Source organism: Pongo pygmaeus, chromosome 9 (genome assembly GCF_028885625.2).
Source record: "Pongo pygmaeus isolate AG05252 chromosome 9, NHGRI_mPonPyg2-v2.0_pri, whole genome shotgun sequence".
Taxonomy (NCBI): domain Eukaryota; kingdom Metazoa; phylum Chordata; class Mammalia; order Primates; family Hominidae; genus Pongo; species Pongo pygmaeus.
In genome coordinates, this window is record NC_072382.2 from 3,141,513 (window position 1) to 3,161,695 (window position 20,183).

The window sequence follows — 20,183 nt, forward strand, 5'->3', positions numbered from 1 at the left end:
CTCATGTAAGTTTTGTTTTCCTCCTCAGGTTCTGTTGTTTTTTTTTGTGTGTGTGTGGCCTGATGCTAACAATGTTTTCTTAAAGAAAATGTTTTCTTCTAACATAATATTCTATACACTGCAGAAGGTATTTTCTTTTGCCTTTTGGTAAGTGGCCTAACAGATTTTAGGTTTTATCAAAATAATTCATATGCCATTATTATTAAGTTTGGTTTGCTTAGGAAAAACTGAGATTAAAATTTTTTTTTAAATCAAGGTTATTCTGTCCTTATATCTTCTTGTATGTGCTTTTAAAGTCCTTGTGACATTGAGTTACAGGGATTTGACTCATGGTCTAAAAAGAACACGAAGTCCTACTAAATTTTAAACACTGACAGCAATTAAAGCTTCATCTTCAGGCCCGGTAGAAGATGCCAATCAAAATAAACCACATTCCTGAGACACAGAAATTAAAGCTGTTCAACTCCTCAAGGCCCAGAGACTATCCCAGAAGAGATAGACATGTGAGATTATAAGGGCTGACTTTCAGAGATAAAGTAAGTTCAGTTTCTCTATAAATTAATCATTAATGTCAAAGGCACACTGATGCAAGACTAGCATATGGGCCCCTGTGTCAGATTAACAAGGTTTTCTTGAAACAATAACTGACTCCTTAATAAAGGCTATAAAGGTTTATGGAAGTTATATCTTATGATCAAGATGAAAATTTTATAGATTGTAATTTTGGAAAACAATTTAATTGGCTTCATGATATTAGAGCTTATTGTTTGGAAAACTAAGTCTCCTGTCTCAAAGAATGAAGGTTTTTGCCTTTTTTTTTTTTTTTTAATCCTTGAGGTATTACTTTGTTCAAATGAGTGAATTATTTTACAATGACTTGTAATCCTACTTTGTAATATCAAGTGTTTTAAACCTTTAATATTTGACAAACTTTCCAAAATCAAATTATAAATTATGACTTTTTCTAACCTAATCCTTTAAGATATTATTAATAGGTTCCCTAAAGTCCAAAAACGACATATTTGGCTTATTTGGTATAAAAATTATACAGGAAGCAGTGTCAAATATAAAATGGTGTTTGGTTTTCTTTGGGCTGTATTTGTATAAATATGTTATTGGTATGTGTTCCAAAATTATGGGAAACTCCTATAATTATGATATGACCTAATGTACATTATCAGTAATAATTATAATTGTTATGTTAAATTATTTTGTACCACAGAAGTAACAAATTTCCTTGTCAATTGTGTCTTTGTCTATGGCTGCCCTAAAACTTTTTGTCATCCACAAACAATCGTTGTCTTGTTTTGGTCCTCTTTAGAAGGTGGTTTTATAATCAGCTATAAAACTCCAACAGGTGCTCTTGAATGCTGGTTTCTGATAACTTTAGAGACTGTGACATCAGAATAGAGGAAAAACTTTCAGGGCTCATGTAGAGCTGAAATGTTCATAAATATCAAGCAGAACAGGAATTAACTGCATGGACTAAACTAATAGAAGTGTGAAGTAATCGCCAGGTGTGGTGGCTCATGCCTGTAATCCCAGCACTTTGGGAGGCTGAGGTGGGTGGATCACTTGAGGTCAGGAGTTCGAAACCAGCCTGGCGAACATGGCAAAACCCCATCTCTACTAAAAGTACAAAAATTAGCTGGGCATGGTGGCGGATGCCTGTAATCCCAGCTACTCAGGAGGCTGAGGCAGGAGAATCGCTTGAACCCGGGAGATGGAGGTTGCAGTGAGCCGAGATGGCGCCACTGCACTCCAGCCTGGGCAACAGAGTGAGACTCCATCACAAAAAAAAAAAAAAAAAAAAAAGAAGTGTGAAGTAATCTTCTTGACTTTTTGCTTAAAACATTGCGGATCCTTTGTTTTGTTTTTCAGAGTCAAGAAAACTTTAAGCTATTTACAGCTTTTAACAATTGAGTAAAGTATACTCCTATGAACAAAATTTGGAGCGTATTTGTTTCTCTCTACCTAATTTTTATAGAATTTGAAAACTATCTGTGAGTATTAGTTACTTATGACAATACAGTTATTTGCATAAGTGCAGTAAGAATCTGTTTTCATTTGTAACAGGACACAATTGGAGAAATTGGTTATTTTACCAAGGCTTTGCCTGGAATGATGTGCTTTCCTTTAAGGACTGAAACTTGACTTATGGAGCCAATGAAAGCCCCTTGGAAAAACTGGCCTCATATCTCATCTACACAGTCCCTGTACAGGGTTCCTGACCTGTGGTAAGTAAAGAATGTCACTTTCTGACAGGCCCAGGAGCTCCAAATTTATCTTGGAACCTCAAGAAGATAATAATTCACCCAACTTATAGGCATTTAATGGTACAAATCTATGACTGGGCTCAGCTTTAAAAAAGTCTTATCTGAGATTCCTTCTATGGAACAAAGTTCCATCAAAGACAATTTAAAAGCCTATGTAAAAAATAATTACTCTTGCTGCACTGTATATAAATAATTAGTCCAAGTATAATAAAGCAAACCAGTCCTACCATGACTCGTCCTTAGTTAAAATAGGAAACTGGAGAGAAAAAATTATGTTTCAAAAACTATAGTACAGCTGTTGTTAGATTCTAGTCTTCCCTAATGTTTTTCAATTTTTGTTATTTTCTACACTTTGGATGAAATTCTAATTTTTGTTGGCTACAAGTCTTCAAAATAATGTTTTCAATTTTTTTCCTAATTTGGAGTCACTGAAGACTAAGCTGTGCTTTCTTAAAGCCCTGCAAACTTAAACTTCAGAAGAAAATAACAGCAACCTACTTACATACATAAGCCACTTTCATGCCTGCCTACTGACGTATGGACTTCAGAGAAATGTGGCCTATACCAGTTTCCCAGGCTTGTTCTTTTGTTTGTTGTTGTTTTTCTCCCTTCCTCCCACTATTTTCTCTTCACAGGACATGAGACTTCACAACCTTCTAAAAATGAGCTTTCCTAACAACTTGGGACCGACCTGTGTAGGAATAAACCATCCTAGCCATGAGAGATCAGGTGGAACCTGAGATGAGAGACTTGTTTTCTTCTAAAATGCTTTCTCCAAAAGATTTTTAAAAAGGGGGGAAATGTGAAAGGAAAATATCTTGGGCTCCCAAAATCACGCAACTAAAGGGAAAAGTCAAGCTGGGCACTGCTTGGGGCCAACCTGCCCCCCCATTCTATTCAAAGTCACCCCCCTGCTCACTGAGATAAATACATATCTGATTGCCTCCTTTGGAGAGGCTCATCAGAAACTCAAAGGAATGCAACCATTTGTCTCTAATCTACCTATGATCTGGAAGCCCCCTCCCTGCTTTGATTGTCTCGCCTTTCCAGACCGAACCAATGTTCATCTTGCACGTGTTGATTGATGTCTCGTGTCTCCCTAAAATGTATAAAACCAAACTGTGCGCTGACCACCTTGGGCAGATGTCATCAGGACCTCCTGAGGCTGTGTCACAGGCGTGGCCTCAACCTTGGCAAAATAAACTATATAGTTTTTTTTTTTTTTGAGATGGAGTCTCCCTCTGTCACCCAGGCTGGAGTGCAGTAGTGTGATCTTGGCTCACTGCAACCTCTGCCTCCTGGGTTCAAGCGATTCTCCTGCCTCAGCCTCCTGAGTAGTTGGGATCACGGGAACCCACCACCATGCCCAGCTAATTTTGTATTTTTAGTAGAGACAGGGTTTCTCCATGTTGATCAGTCTGGTCAAACTCCTGACCTCAGGTGATCCACCTGCCTTGGCCTCCCAAAGTGCTGGGATTACAGGTGTGAGCCACTGCACCTGGCCTGGCAAAATAAGCTTTCTAAATTAACTGAGACCTGTCTCAGATGTTTGGGGTTCACACTGGCATGTGGTTGGAGCTCAGTAATTGTTATATGGGTGCTCTTATAAGGTCACTGGGTTCTCATAACATTGGGGTGACAGGTTTTTTTTTTTTTTTTTTTAAGATGGACTTTTGCTCTTGTCGCCCAGGCTGTAGTGCAATGGCATGATCTTGGATCGCTGCAACTTCCACCTCCCAGGTTCAAGCAATCCTCCTGTCTCAGTCTCCCAAGTAGCTGGCATTACAGGCGCCTGCCACCACGCCTGGCTAATTTTTGTATTTTTTAGTAGAGTCGGGGTTTCACCATGTTGGCCAGGCTGGTCCTGAACTCCTGACCTCAAGTAATCTATCTGCCTTGGCTTCCCAAAGTGCTGGGATTACAGATGTGAGCCACCACGCCTGGCCTTTGACAGATGGTATTTTAATGTCACATTTTACTCATGGGGAAACTGAGGCTAGGCATGGGGTCTCTGTGAGTGCAGGCCTGACTCTAAGCTGGGTTCATCCTGGCCAGACTTCAGGCTGCTGCCAGGCGGTAGAAAGGACTGAACTGGGGCCACCTGTACCTGGGCTACAACCTCCAAAGGGGGCCCACTTCAGGTGGGGGCACTGGGGAGATGCACAAGCTGGCAGGGACTCACCATCTGACTCGGAGGCGGCCCTGAAGATCAGGTAGCTGCTGGGCAGGGGCTGTGTGATGGAGCCCACGCTCTCACCTTTGGGGCCCTGGAGAGAGAGAGATCTGGGTGTCACCCGAGGCCACACCCAGGGCCAGCTGCACAGACAGGTCAGGCAGAACCATGTGGACTCACACCCGGGACCACCTGGACACCCCCAGGCCACAGGGCCACCAGGTGGGGCCAGGCACCTGGCCAGGTAGACACTTGGCTGCAGAGGCGGGTAGGTGGAGGACCTCTGTCCCCTTTCTTAGCCGGCAGCTCTGCCCTCAGCTTTCCAGCTCTGAGCCTCCCAACTTGGGGTGTCCAGAATCAGCAAAGGCACATCCAGGATGCCCAGTGATGTTGGAATCCCAGAGAAACCATGAGTAGCTTTTTGGTGTAAGTATTTCCCATGCACGACTGGGGTCATACTTGTATGAAAGAGCCCTGATGTTTCTCTGAAATCCAAACGTAACCAGGTGTTCAGGGTTTCTCTGGTTTCCTACCCGTTAGAGCTGGCAGGGCAGCCCCGGGGTTAGGAGGGGTGAGGGCTGGGTGCTGTTCCTCAGCCACCCCTAGGGAGCGGCCACTGTTGTCCCTCCTGGACAGCAGCTGGGTGAGGGGCTGGGGTGACCTTGGTGCCACCCTGCCACCTCCTTGCAGCCTGCCGTGTCCTTCACATGGAGGACCAGTGGCCATATCTGATCCCCTGGCCTCATGTTGGGCTCAGAGAAGGTGAGAGACCTGCTCGAGGCCCCAAGGGGGCCATTCAGCTGGCTGGCTCCGCCCTCCACCAGGGCCCCAGGAATGAGCCCCTTGGCCCTACAGGGCCACTGTCTTCAACCCCAACCCTCTGCAGCACCTTCACGGCCCAGACGGACTGATCCAGCGGGTGGAAGAGCTTGAAGCAGAAGCCGTCCTTCTTGGAGGGCCGCTCGATGAGCTCACAGCAGTGTAGCAGCACCGTGCCCACCCACTGGCCCACCTTGGGCGTCTTGTAGATGAGCAGCACCCCCGGCTTCAGCACACACCACAGCTTGGTCCAGCTCTTCAGGGTGCCGCGGATCTGCAGGGAGGGTGCTGGCGTCAATGCCCACCCTCCGGGGCCGCCACCCCTGGGGCATCTTGATGGCTTGGCGGGGAGCCAGGGTGCCGAGGGGCCCTTCTCCTCCCTCACTCCCCCACACCAGTTCAGAACTCACCCCTTCCTCGCCCCCACTCCCTGGGGGTGGTGTCCTGTGTCCCTCCTGTGCCTGAGCAGGGGCCAAGCCACGGCAAGCGGTGCCCCAGGACTCAGAGTGGAACTCAGGGCAGGGTCCTTGTTCAGTTTTTAAAAGGAGCCCATGTGTTATGGTGAATGCATACGTGGCAGCAGGGACAGATTTACTTGTGAGGGTCATGTGGGTCAAGTTTAAGGTCAAGGGCCTCAGGGAGGAGCCAGCAATGAGTGGTGTGACTATTGTAACTGGCAGCTTTGTAGAGTCTTTTTTTTTTTTGAGACGGCGTCTCTGTTGCCCAGGCTGGAGGTGCAGTTGCGTGATCTTGGCTCACTGCAACACCTGCCTCCCAGGTTCAAGCGATTCTCCTGCCTCAGCCGCCCGAGTACCTGGGATTACAGGTGCCCGTCACCATGCCTGGCAATTTTTGTATTTTTAGTAGAGACAGGGTTTTGCCATTTTGGACAGGCTGGTCTCAAACTCCTGACCTCGGGTGATCCACTCACCTTGGCCTCCCAAAGTGTTGGGATTCCAGGCGTGAGCCACTGCGCCTGGCCTGGCAGCTCTGTAAATTCTGAAAGTAGTTGTCTTCTTTTCTCATTCTAAATACTCACTTTTGCACCTAACTTTTGATTCATAATTTTGGTATGGGGTAGAAGGAGCCTACATGGGCCTGGGCTCTGCAGACACCAGGGCTGGGCACACTTATCTGGTATGCGTTGCCCAGCAGCCTTGGAGTTGGGCAGTTTTACCTCCACTGTGCACAAGGGGAAACGGAGGCTCAGAGGCGAGTGAATGGCCACGGTCTCCGTGAGGCCTGAACACAGGACACCCGGCCCTGATGTGGGGTCCTCTCCCGGAAGCCGCAGCGATGGCTCCCTCCGCAGTGCCCTCTGCCCACTGGCCAGGCCCCACCTTATTTGGAAATGGGGTCTCTGCAGACATAATCAGGTGAAGATGGGGCTACACTGGAGTAAGGTGGCCCTAATGCCTCCCACCGGTGTCCTCATAAAAAGGAGGAGACAGGTGGATAAGGAAAGGCCTCATGAGGACGGAGCAGAGGCTGCAGTGATACGGCTGGATGCAGGGAAGTGAATTTCCATTGTTTCAGGCCACCTGGTTTGTGGTCCTTTGTTATGGCAGCAGCACGCTGACCCGCGTCCTGGGTGGCCGGTGGCTGGGCGTCACCTACCTTCAGGCTGTCGGCCATGATGACCACGCTGGGGTCTGTCAGAGCGCTGAGCAGCTGCCGTGTAGCGCGCTTCTTCTCCTGCCGGTAGTTCTCCTTCTGTGCCTGGGCCCGGGGCACCCGCGGTGGGTGATGGGAGAAGGTGCTCAGCTGCCCCAGCTCCTCCCACCATCCAGCCCAGGGATGGGTCCAGGGGCAGGGGCAGGAGAGGGAGCAGGGGGCGTGGAGGCGACCAGGTGCGGTTTGTCCCCTCCTTTTGACAGGCAGGGAGGGTGACCTCCCTGGCTCAGGTGGTCGTCGGTCTGACAATGACACTGCTGCACCCTCCCCAGGCCCGGGCTCACCTTGAGAGTCTCCTTCTTGGTGACCCTGGCGGTGGGGGACACACATTCTTTGTCTGACCCGTTGCACAACCTGTACTCTGCCTACAAGAGAGAGGTGGGTGTGGGGGACAGGGCACAGGGGACGTCCCAGGGCTAGGAGCCCAGGTTGGCCTGATGCCAAGGATATGAGAGGCAGAAGTCACAGAAGGGCGCTCCGCTCGTTTCCCACCTGGCACCCTCCATCCCCCCCCCACCAGCACTTCCCGGGCTGCCACGGGGGGATGGAAGAACAAGGGTGGCTGCCGAGCGCCCCTCCACGGGCACACGCCAGTGACAGGAGGGGACCCATCTGCCCCAGGGCACATGCTGGGATGGGGCAGGGCAGTCACGAAGGAGGGAAATGTGGGGACATCAGCGTTTAGGGCTTACTTCCTATGGGTCTGACTGATCCCTGAGGGACAGCCGTCTTTGAGGGGACACTTGGGAGGCCTCTGAGGAAAGCAGTCAGGGTGCCAGAGGGTGGAGTTCGCAGAAGAGGAGCCCGGCGGCGGCCATGAGATGGCGGCAACAAGCACTCAGGCTGGGTCTCTGAGGACCAGCCCTGCATCCACCCAAAAGAACAGCTTCTCTGCCTTGTCTTCCCCTCACGGTACCCAGCATGGCTGCTCCTTGGCCATTGCATGTGCCCAGCTCTGGGCAGGGCCAACGTACTGGTGGGGGGTGTGCAGTGGGGGTGCCCACCCCATCCCCTGGGAGCCATGGGCACAGGTCACTGTCCAGGCCCGAACCTGAGCCCAGCACGTGGCTGACTGCACGGGCCCAGGGCGGCAGTCCCAATATCTTGGAGGCAGAAGGGGGCCACGGTTCTTCTACAGATGGGGAACCTGAGGCAGGGTAGGGGGCGAGTTGGGACACAGAACCAGGTCTAAAGCCTGCAGGCTGGGGACAGCAAGCTACGACCCGAATCCTGCCTGCTGCCTCCTTCCGCGTGGTCTGCAAGCTAAGAACAGCTTCCACAGTTTTAATCAGTTGAAAAAAAATCACAAGAATAATTTGTGAGATGTGAAAATTATATGAAATTCAAATTAGGAGTCCATAAATAAGGTTTCCTTGGCACACGGCCAGGCGATCCGGCAGGCGTTGTCCGTGGCTGTTCTCGTGCTTGGATGGCTGCGCTGAGTACCTGGAATGGAGCCTGCGCCGCGGCGGGGCCTAAATGCCGTCTGGCCTTTTCCAGAGAAAGCGTGCCCGTCCTGCCCTGCTCTGGCTGGGCGTCTGCGGGTGCTCAGCATTTTCCAGCGGAGCCTCCAGGGCGAGGAAAGCCTCCCTCAGGCCTTCTCCTGGCTAGAAGCCTTGGGCGCTGGGGACTGCCCCCACCTCAATCATGATGGTGCTAAGTACAGAGCTAAAGCCTTGTCTGCTGGGGCACCAGGTCCTGTTCGGGTGCTGCCTGTATTCATCCCCCTCATTCTCCAGCCACGCATGAGGTGGGGCCGGTTATTGTCCCTATTTTATTTCTGTGCCTGGGAAATCAAGGCACAGAGAGGTGGAGAGCTAGCAAGGGGCAGGGCATGGAACTGTTCCACAGACTGGCGGTCCTGGCAGCACTGGGCACCAGGCTTGGCCTTAGGCACTGAGGTTAGAAAGTAAAGATGCCAGCGTCCTGCTCTTTCAGGGAGAGACAGACCAGCCACCAGCACGCAGAGGCGGGAAGAGCCAGGGGTCAGGTGAGCACTGCGGTTCTGCAGTTCTGTGAATGGATGTAAGCACATTAGATCCCACAGCTCAGATCATCGTTGTTATCATCAGCATTGTGCAGAGGAAAAGCCTATGCACAGAGAGGTTCAGAAACCTGCCCAAGGTCACACAGCTAATAAGGAGCTGAGCTGGGACTGAACCCAGGCAGTGTCGCTCCAGTGTGGCACTTTCTTAGCCAAGTAAGAGCATTCAGGATCATAAGAAGAAAAGGGCACAAGACTGGGTGCCTGGGGGGCTCTGACTTGGAAGCAGTCTTTGGGCTGACGATGAGTGATAAGGAGGAGGCAGATCTGAGTGATGAGGCATGTGCTGGACCCTGGCCAGTTGACAGGCCTCCAGGGACCCAGGCTGGCAGAGAAGGTGTCCTAAGTTGCCCTCCTGGGAGTCCCCTGAGCCAGGATCTTGTTCATGATGCCCTCAGTTACCTTGGCACATGCTGTTCCCAGCCTGGAATGCTTTTCCCTGTGGCTGGGTAGCCCCTGCTCCTTTCTTTCTCAGGCCCCCTGAGCTGCCTCCCCAGAAGCAGGACAGCTCATGTCCCTGCTGGCACAGGTCCTAGTGACACACACCACCCTTGGCCCGCCCAGGATTTTGCAATACAGCCACGCAGCCGTTTCTGTGGTGAGCTGATGACTGTCTATGGCTTCCACCAGGGGACGGTTCTACCTTACTGCCCATTCACACCAGCAGCTGGTGGCTTAGCAAGCATCTCGAATGAATGGATGGATGGATGGATGGATGGATGGATGGATGGACGGACGGACGCACGAACCTGCTGCCAATTCCCCTCTGCCCAGCTCCCTACTAGATGCAGCTGAATGGAGCTGTGCGTATTTGAGGCAACATAGGAAGAGAGAGGCAAGACCGGGGGGCGTGGGATGGAACACTTGCAACCCCTGCTCCCCAACTGGGCAGGACCCTTGGGTCTGGTCACTGCAGCCCCTGCAGCCCCAGCACTGCAGACAGTGCCTGCCCACTCCTCCCTCCTGCAGGCCAGGTGGGTACCCCATCCAGGCACGCCAGGTCCTCTGCTCACTCCTCAGTGCTACTGTGCATCAGCGCACAGTGCCACAAGGAGGCACCTGAGAGATGAGAAATGCTGCTCAGAACTGTGAACTTCAGGCTGACCAGAACTTTGCAACCTATGAAAATTCCTTAAAAATATAATTTAGGACCACCTACGGAACGGGAGGAAGTAGTCACAAATCATGTATCGGATAAGGACCTAATATCCAAAATGCATACAGAACTCTTGCAGCTCAGCAACAAAAAGGCAAACAACCCATTCCAAAAATGGACAAATAACTGGAATAGACATTTCTCCAAACAGGACATACAAATGGCCAACAAGAGCATGAAGATGTTCAATGTTATCAGTCATTAGAGATGCAAACTGAAGCCACAGTGAGATGCTACTTCATACCCACTAGGATAGCTATAAAAATAATGCAAAAAAGAACAAATCATGCCTGTAATCCCAGCACTTTGGGAGGCCGAGGCGGGTGGATCATGAAGTCGGGAGATCGAGACCATCCTGGCTAACATGGTGAAACCCGTCTCTACTAATAATACAAAAAATTGGCCGGGCGTGGTGGCGGGCGCCTGTAGTCCCAGCTACTCTGGAGGCTGAGGCAGGAGAATGGCGTGAACTCGGGAGGCGGAGCTTGCAGTGAGCCGAGATCGTGCCACTGCACTCCAGCCTGGGTGACAGAGGGAGACTCCGTTTCAAAAAAAAAGAAAAAAGAAAACGACAAATCAGAAAATAGCAAGCGTTGGTGAGGATGTGAGGAACTGGAGCCCTTGTGCACTGCGAGTGGCCATGTAAGATGGTGCAGCCACTGGGAAAGGAGTTTGGCAGTTCCTCCAAAGTTAAACAGAGAATTTTGAGGGTTCTATTGTCATCCTGGAATTACCATGTGACCTAGTAATTCCAATTACTCTAGGTTTATACCCGACAGAACTGAAAACTGATAGTCAAATACACGTGCACACATGTTCACAGAAGCATTTTTGATGACAGCTATATGGTGAAAACAGCCCAAATATCCACCAGCAGCCCTCCCGGAGCAGCACAGTCTAGGATTGGGAGCTGTTTTCCTGGAACAGGCTGGAACGGCAGGCTCAGCTGGACGCCCTGCTGTCCTTTTCCCCAGCCGTTTCCTGCTGTCCCCAGAGCCAGGCTCTGGCTCATGGATCCTCCTACACCCAGGCTCTTACCGGTGGCACCTTCGTGGCAGAGCTTGGGGTCGGGGGCCCTTCATCCCTGGGCAGTGACGGGCCGTTGGGCTCCATGTCCTTCCCTGCAAGAGAGCGGTAGGAGTGAGGACCCAGGCGTGGTGGGCGGGGCCGGGCTTCTCAGGCCGGCTGCCTGGTGTGGGGCAGGCGAGGGGTGGGTGCGGATGGCCTGGGAGGGGCAGGAAGTCAGCCGGAGGTGGTGGCAGGAACAGGACACTGCCTGAGAGGTGTAATAAACGCCAGCGAGCGTCACTGTGGGAGGAGTGTGCCAAGAGAACTGGCAGGGCCTCCAGGACCTACAGGGAGGAAGCTGGGACAGGAGCTGGTAGGAACTGGCATCCTGGGCCTGCTGTGGTGTGCAATTTGGGGTCTGTGAAGGCCAGAGTCCCCAGTTTTCAGACAAAGAATGTGACATCCAGTCTCAAAGACACACGGCAGGTTTGGGGCCCCTGGACTGTGCATCCCTCTGGCTGGATGCTGCCGGCCCCTGCGTGCTGGGCTCGTGCCGGGAGGTGGTCAGTCCTGTCCGCCATCCCACCCTGGCAGGCTGGGTAAGGAGGGAGAGGCGAAGGAGGGAGACCTGAGGTGTCTGCGTTTGCTCCTGGGGGAAATGGCCTCCCCTTCCCGGCTCTGTCTGCTTTGGTGCCAGTTTCCCAAGGTATGATTTCTGGGCAGGAGGAAGGAGGGGATGGCTGCAGGGGAGGCCTGAGGCCTGCCCAGCAGGGCCGCTTCCGCTGCTTCCTGTGGCTGGTGGGCGAGGGTTGACTGCCCCGGTCCCTGGCACTGAGACTCGGAGGGGCTGGGGGCTGGAGTGAGCCCCATCCTGCCAAGGCCTCAGGCGACAGGCCAGCAACAGGCTGGGTGCGTGGACAGATGCCACAGACCAGCTGGAAGGCCTGGGGTCTACAGCCGTCCTTCCCTGACAGCCCTGGGCAGGGACTGGACGGGGATGAACGGAAAAGCCAGGACGGTGACCTGAGGAAGTGGTTCTGTCCAAAGGTCCTGGACTGTGGCCACTCACAGTCACAGAACATCACTGCCCCTGGCTGGCGGTGGCTGCTCCCCCACCCAGGAGCCTCTGCTTCCCCATCTGCAGAGTGCTACACCCCTGACCCAGAGTGCTGGTGGGAGGCCAGCAGGAGCGCTCTTTTCTCTGGTGCTTTCTCATATGGTTCTAGGGGCTTGGCCTGTGGCCTCCAGCAAACTACTTCCCATGTGGATGCTGTCTCCTGGCTGGGAGGACTCAAAGGCTGGGGCCCTCGGACCACTCAAAGGGATAGGGTGCAGGTGCCCTGGGCAGGGGGAGGTCAACACTGGTCCTTCTCCTCGCAGCCTGTCCACACCCACCCCACTCCCCTGGCCTGGGACCTGCCACCTCCATTCCTCAGAAAAGGCCCTTCCCAGCCCATGTTCTGCACCGCCTGGGCCAGTTGCTTGGTGGTCCGAGTCCCTCTGAAACTGACCAGCAGCTGGGACCCGGGCCTTCCCCTCCCCACCCCTGACTCTGCAAGTGCTTCTAAGCCTCCGGCCAGGGTGAACGTGACAGCAGAGAATAAAAGGTGTGGGATTTACCTTGCCGGGTGTCGAGTGCCCCTGCCTGCCATAGCACCTTCAGCAAGGCCACCTCTACACTGGGACTCTCTTTTTCCATCTATTGGATGGGACTTTGGCTGTGACCATCCACATGCCCCTCGAGCCTGGGTGGTGGGTCCGCCCAATGCTCTCCCACTTCCCCCAGAGAAGGACAGATGACCATAGCCAGGCAGGGCTGGGGCTCCCACTTCCTCAGCCCCAAAGCAGCCCATGAAAGGAGGGGGGCAGAGCTGGGGAGAGGCCCCCCAGGCAGGTGCCTGCCGCTACCTTCTACTCTCAGGGGAACAGGGGAGGAACGGCTGGGTTTTCTGGGGGACAGCAGTCACAGCTCAGCCTTGGCTGGGGCAGGGGTTGTGAATAGTGAGGTGCCTGGAGCGTGGCAGCATTGGCGGGCAGAGGTTCTGAGTCTGTGTGCTGGGTGCTTTATCCACAATTGCACGAAGGCAGGCCTAGTTCCAACTGTTCCCTCCCAGAGCCCAGGACCCACGTGTAGCTGGGAGTAGGTACTAATATTGTCCCATTTTACAGATCAGCCAACTAAGGCCTAGAGAGGTCAAGTAGCTGGCCTGGGGTTACCCTGCCAGGACTGGGGCTCAGGCCACCTGTCCCTGGAGCCTGTTTTGGGACGACTGCACTACATAACTCCCAAAGCCTGGGCTGTGGGAGCCCCCTCCTCAACCAGATGGGCTTCACCTGGCTCCACAGGTCAAGCCAAGAAGCCGTATTACCCGGCGCTCTACCGAGCTACAAACAGTTTGATCATGAAACCCGCACAGTCCCCGGCATTGGAGGCTGTGGACCTCAAGGGGCACGGAGGGGTCGGGCCGCCCGGGGTCACCCCACCGGGCCCAAGTTGAGGGCCAGTTTGCCCTGCCCACGGCCGGCACTTACCTGGGCTGAGTGGGTAGAGCTCATTGTCTCCGCCGAGGAGCAGGTTCCGGGTGAGCTTCCGGGGGTCGACTTTCTGAGGGGTGGAAGAAGGCGGACACAGGGAGAAGCGGCGTCGGAGGAAGGCCTCCTCCTTCATGCTGTGGGCGCTCGGGGGCTTCTGGAAGGAAGGAAGGAGGGGCAGCAGGAGGTCACCGCCCCGGAAGGGGCTTCAGAGCCACGTGGTGGGGGTGCCCCTGGCTGAGAAGTCTCTCTCTCAGGGGACTTCTGAGGCAGGGTGAAGAGGGCCTGGGCCCTGGGAGCCTGGTGGTGGGTGGTCGGCCAGGACAGCCCAGGTCAGGCGAATGGCTTTGGCTGGTGCCAGCCTTTTCCACGCCTAGCAGGAGGGCTGGACGGAGTCCTGGTCAGAGAGGCTCGTCACCACCCTCGGAAGATGTCCTTCTCAGAACCCCTACCCCAGGTTCTGTGAGACCCTGGCCGCAGCCAAGCAGACCCACTTTGAGACACAGGTTTTCCCTCCCGACCATGTGACGGCACTCTGTGGTGGGGAGGGGTCTAGAGCTTCTATGGAGAAGACGCACGGGGTTGAGACCAGGTGGTCCCTGAGCACCAGGGAGTGGCTGGCCTGGTGTTGGGCAGTCCAGGAGCCTGGCCTGCCATCCACCTAAGGGTCCCAGGAGCGCCTCTGGTTAAGCCCGCCTGAAGCTTGGGTGCCCCAACGGTTTCAGTTGCACCCACATGCACCCCAGCAAGAGAGGGAGCTCTGGGCGCTCACGGCCAGGCACACCTGCGTCCACGCCCAGCCCAAGACGTTGCATTCCCGGTGGGAGCTTCCTTCCTGCTTCACAAAAGAGGGAGGACCCACAGCCAGGCCCTGACACCCACCTGCCTCGCTCTCCCAGCCCCGCCCACTGGCAGACCTGCCTTTCCCCTGTGGGTTCAGAAGCGGGTTTCTTGTTTCCTCCCCTGGAAGGAGAGAGGACAACAGGCGGTCCCCTCTGTCCTGCTCCCCACCAGCCCTACCCCTAGTAGTGCTGGGCCAAGCAGAGGATAATTGATTGCAGTCATGCCTTTGCAGGCACTTGAAGTTGACGGCGCCAGATCCACCGAGGTCTCAGCCCATTTTACAGACGAGAAAACCATGGTTCAGGGAATGGAAGGCCTCGCCCTGTAATCGTGACCTGACAGGGGTTGGCAGAGCATCCCCTCCAGCTTCTAATCCTGTGTCCACTTCCCAAGGGCGAACTCCTTAAAAACTACTGGTCAATTTTCCTCCTTTCCCAGTTTTCTGGGGCTGCTTCCTGCTGCCTCTGGGCAGGCCAGTGGCATCCTGCCAAGCCTGGGACAAAGGCCTCGAGTTCTCCCATGGCCCTGGGCTTTGCTGGGGGCGCCTCAGACACACAGAGCCTTTCCTGCTGTGGCTTCAGGAGTGGGCTGGGTGGCCCAGGGTGTCTGTGGTCCTGGGGGCTTCTGTCCACCACCCCAGAGCCCCCTCTGTGCCCCCAGTCCTGAAGTCAGAGTGGGGAGGGGCTCCAAGGCTGCAGCCAGGCTGGGCCAGCCCCTCCCTCACCCGGCCCCTGGCCCGGCTCATGACTTTGGCCATCTTACACACAGGGAAACTGGCTTCAGAGAAGCTGGCGTTTTGGCCCAGGTCACAGAGCTAACAATCAGCAATGCCTGTCCTTGAGCCAGGTGGAACTGATTCGAAAACCCAGCCGCTGAGCGTCTGCCCACTCAGTGTCTCAGCTCGGCTCAGCCAACCTGCCACAGGGAAGCGGGCAGGTGCGAAGTCCTGTCCCTACTTGTCAATCACAACAAACATGTCCTACTTGCCCAGGTGCAGCTCAGGCTGGGAACCAGCAGCTGAGCGGAGGCCGGGCTTACACACTCAGCCAGCTGAGATTTTCCGAGCACCCAGGCTGGGCTGGGCACCAAGCAGCCAATGAGAGCTCCCTCTGAGAGCGAGCCTGCTCTCAGGACCCACAGAGAGCCCCGGGATGTCCCAGGCAGTGTGGTGACAGTGATGCCCAGGTAGGTCTCCCTCACTCGGAACCTCCTGGGGCAGGGAGAGGGGCTCACAACCTAGCCTCAGCTGCCTTGTTTGGCTGTCTGCTCCAGTTCCACCTGGGCCAAGATGCAGAGGGCATAGGGATCTTGGTACCTTTCTGCTCAGATACCCCACATGCCTTCTCCTAGCACCAATGACATCCAGTGGGACTTCTTAGTCTGTGAGTGCCACCATCCACTCATCTATACACCACACTCTCCCGCTCCCTTGTATCCCTCCATCTATACATACATACATCTCCCTTCCAGGCATCCATCCATCCATCCATCCACCCGCCCACCCATTCATCCATCCATCCATCCATCCATCTACCGTCATCCCATCTACCATCAATCCATCCATCCATCCATTCATCTACCATCCTCCTATCTATCCATCCATCCACCCATTCATCCATCCGTCCATCCACCCACCCATTCATTCATCCATCCATCCATCCACCCACCCATTCATTCATCCATCCATCCGTCCATCCATCCATCCATCCACCCATTCATCTATCCATCCATTCATCCATCCATCCATCTACTGTCCTCCCATCTATCCATCCATCCACCCACTCATCCATCCATCCACCCACCCATTCATCTATCCATCCATCCACCCACTCATCCATCCATCCTCCCATCCATCCATCCATCCTCCCAGGCATCCATCCATCCATCCACCATCTTCCCATCCATCCATCCATCCACCCACCCATTCATTCATCCATCCATCCATCTACCCACTCATCCATCCATCCACCCACCAAACCATCCATCCATCCTCCTGTCCATCTATCCATCCATCCATCCATCTACCATCCTCCTATCTGTCCATCCATCCACCCATTCATCTATCCATCCATCCATCCATCCACCCATTCATTCATCCATCCATCCGTCCATCCATCCATCCATCCACCCATTCATCTATCCATCCATTCATCCATCCATCCATCTACTGTCCTCCCATCTATCCATCCATCCACCCACTCATCCATCCATCCACCCACCAAACCATCCATCCATCCTCCTGTCCATCCATCCATCCATCCATCCATCCACCCACCCACTCACCCACCAAACCATCTATCCATCCTCCTATCCATCCATCTATCCATCCATCCATCCATCCATCCATCCATCCATCCATCCATCCATCCATCCACCCATCCACCCACCCTCCTTCCCTTTCAGGCATCCATCCATCCTCCTGTCCATCCATCCATCCATCCATCCACCCACCTGCCACCCCTCTATCCCTCCATGAAGCTTTCCAGCCAGTCAGTTGACCAGCCTGATTCCACCTTCCTTCCCATTCACCTCACACTCAGACACATCTGAGGTGGTATTCAAATAATGTCTGAAACACTGATACAGAACAGACACTCACCAATCCAAATGCAATACAGGTGTGTACCAGGGACTATCACTCTGTGTGCCAACAACCCCAGACCAGTGTCCAGTGCCCCGGGCCCTGCAGACCACCTCTGACCCGCTCAGACAGGGTGGGCAGCAGCTCTCATCACAAGGCATCCTGGTCTGTGGAGCCCTTCTGGAGCCCCCCATGCCTTGGACTTCCTGATGCCCTACAGCTGAGAGGTGCCTGCTGAGTGCTCCCATATGGTCACCTGGTAGGGAGGTGTTTTGTTCATTTTAAAGGCCACATCTCCCCAGTGGCTCCATATGGCATTTAGAACAAATCCAGTCTCATCTCATCCCTGTTCCCCAAGCCCTCCCCGCCACCCCATTCCCCAGCCTACTCTGTCGCCCACTCTGCTCCAGCCACACTGGCCCCTTTATGCTCCCATTCCTGCTGAATGCGCCCGCCCACCATCTCCACCTGGCCCGGTCCTTCTCAAATTCCACTCTCAGCTTCAATGTCACTTGCTGGAGGCTTGGCCACTCTGGGAGTCGATTCGGACTCTCCATGTAGCACTGGGAGTCCTTGGAGGGCTCCACATTGCACTTCTTTGTTCTTCGCACACTCTCTTGTCCCACCAGACTCAGCGCAGGTGAGGGCTGGCGGGGTCTGATCGTGGCTCTGTCCTAGCAGCCAAGGCAGGGACATGCGGCAGGTGCTTCCCATGTGTTTGGATTCACACAGGCTGCCTGTCATGTGTCGCACGGCTCTGGGGTGGAGACCCTGGGTGGTTGTGCAGCAGACACTCCCCAGTGGAGGTGCCTGGGGTGCCTGCCTGCCTCTCCACTGTTCCTGAGGTCTCCAGGTCAGGGCAGGGTCCTCAGAGAGGTAAGCAGAGTTAGTTTCGGGTTGATTTCCACTGGAACCCTAGTGAGGTTCCCATCCCCCAGCCATCTGCCACGCCAGGCATTGCCTAAGGAATAACGGAGAGTTGGCATCTGCAGGGTGTGAGCTGCTGAGGAATGAGGACCTCTTGGCGCTGGCAGGACTTTCATCCACTGTAGTGAAAGCTGAAGGCTGGGAGCCCCAGGGAGCACAGCCCCTGATGGGAACACCCCATGAGGGGAGGGAGAGAAGGAAAGAAGGATGGGTGGACAAGGAAACAGACACGCTGGCTGAGGCAGCAGCGACCTGGGATCCCACTCAAACTGGGAAACACAAAAGGCCTGTTATCGCCACTGGCCTGCACTGCCTGCGGGGAAGCCCCAGGCCAGGCTTCAGCCACCAAGGACTCCAGGTGGACCCTCTAGGCCCAGCCCTCAGGATTCTGCCTGCCTGAGGCCACCCAAGGTTGATGTGGCAGTCGCTCTCAGTGGCCTCCATGCCCCGGGAGGCTGGCCTGTCCCTGACACCAGCAGCACCTTCATCCCCAGAGCCCCCAGTGACTCTCTGCTCATCTGTACACAGCTGGGCCTCAGCCTGCAGTTGCCAAACCCTTTTCCGCCACTGTGCATGGTGCTGTGTCCATCTCCAGCTGTGGTCTCACCCTGCCCCCACAGTCCTGAAGTACAAGTGCAGGAGGGGACGCTGTGGGGCCTGGGAGGAAGGAGCCCCAGAGTGCCCCTCCCACGGTGAGACTGTCCCTGGGGCCAAAGAGGAAGTGTGGGCAATTCCAGTCTGAAAGGTCACGTTTCTGCCTGGTGGGGCCCCAGCCCCAAGACCCCAAGGTCCCCTAAGGAGGCTCACTCTGGAGGCCAGGCCAGGAGGCCAGGGAAGAGGGGGTGGCTGGGGAAGAAGGCGGGGCTTGGTGGGTGTGGGGGTCACTAGATGTATGTGGTCCCCAGCGCCTAGCTCTGGCCAAGCCTCGGAGGAGGGAAGGGTGCAGGCCTAGAGCTCAGAAACAGGCAGGTGACAGGTGGGCCCGGAAGCCACCACCTGACCCCAAGTCCAAATCAGCCATAACCCTCTTCTGCAGCTTCCATTCCTGGGGGGCCTAAGGAAATGTCCTCTTCCAACGTCGCATCAGGTGCTGGGTCGCCTTGTGGGCCTCCTGCTGTCACCACACAGGACAGGAAGGGCCTCCTGCTCTCCTCCAGGGGCCGTGTGTTTGCCACTGTAGCTGTCTGCTGGCCACCCAGCAGCCACGACTTCCATCGCTGGGGGTCGCCTGTGCCCCCAGGAACCAATTCGCCAAGTGCCCCTTGCCTGGGGGAGCGCCAGGTTTTGTTCAGCTGTTGGGCAGACCTAGTGACCAGGGTGGGGGCCACTCTTCCTAGTCCAGAGTGAGCCAGGCCCACTCCCCGGCCTGTGAAGGCTCAAGGTGAGCAGGGCTGGCCCCCCAGCCCCTCCTCCTGCTGGTCCCTAGCCCATCCCAGGTGGGTGCCCTGCCCAGCCGCTCTTCTCAGTCATGACTTTGTGCCTCTTTGGGCTTTTTGGAAAGGAGGGAGGGGGGCACCAAAAGGGAACACTTTGGACTTGGGTTGGGGTGGAGACCCGCTGTCCACCGAAAGAATGGGCTCTGAGCGGAGCCTCCTCTGCCATGTGGCGGGATGGGCCGGGGAGCCCACAGGGGCTGGGCTTCAGCTGCGTGAGTGGGTCTCCTCAGAGGTCTGCTGGGACTTGGGGGTAGGGTGGGGGTGATCCTGTGACCCAGAGAGGGGCTGAGGCTGAGGGTGGGGGAGGGGCAAGTGTGGGTGCCGGGTGCAGGCCCGTGGGCAGGGCCAACCACCAGCGTGGGAGAGCTGACAATCCCACTTGTGGTCCCACTAGGCTGGAGAGGGCACGCGGGAGAAGCTCGGCCCATGGAAGGCCCCCCCTTTCTCTGCACCCCAGCCCCCGAGCTGGGCTTTTGCTTCTGCCTGGCCCTCTGCAGGGGGCTCCTCCTTCTTCCTTGGAGACTCAGCCCCTTTGTCCAGGAACCTTTCCCCTGCTGTCAGTCCTCAGGAGCAGCTGACCGCCCCCGTCCGTCTCTTTGGACCTGAAGTGCACCCTGGCGGTGCTTCGCTTTGGCCCGGGTGGGTTCCCCTGAACTGAGCTGTGCTGGGCTGGGCAGGGCTGTGCTTCCGCTAAGGGACACTGGCCCAGCTGAC

At 54.9% G+C, this 20,183-nt stretch overlaps 1 protein-coding gene across 2 annotated transcripts in view; it reads right to left on the reverse strand.

Annotated features, from left to right (window-relative positions):
• OSBPL5 (oxysterol binding protein like 5) overlaps positions 1–20,183 on the reverse strand; it is a 74,097-nt gene that overhangs the window by 28,324 nt on the left and 25,590 nt on the right. For both annotated transcript variants that reach the window (XM_054439515.2, XM_054439516.2), the window contains exons 2-7: positions 13,683–13,839; positions 11,181–11,263; positions 7,227–7,307; positions 6,886–6,987; positions 5,339–5,542; positions 4,459–4,543 (exon numbers count right to left, since the gene is read on the reverse strand). In XM_054439515.2, the coding sequence (XP_054295490.2) occupies positions 4,459–4,543; positions 5,339–5,542; positions 6,886–6,987; positions 7,227–7,307; positions 11,181–11,263; positions 13,683–13,818 (691 nt within the window). In that variant the 5' untranslated portion in view covers positions 13,819–13,839. The remainder of the gene's footprint in view (positions 1–4,458; positions 4,544–5,338; positions 5,543–6,885; positions 6,988–7,226; positions 7,308–11,180; positions 11,264–13,682; positions 13,840–20,183) is intronic.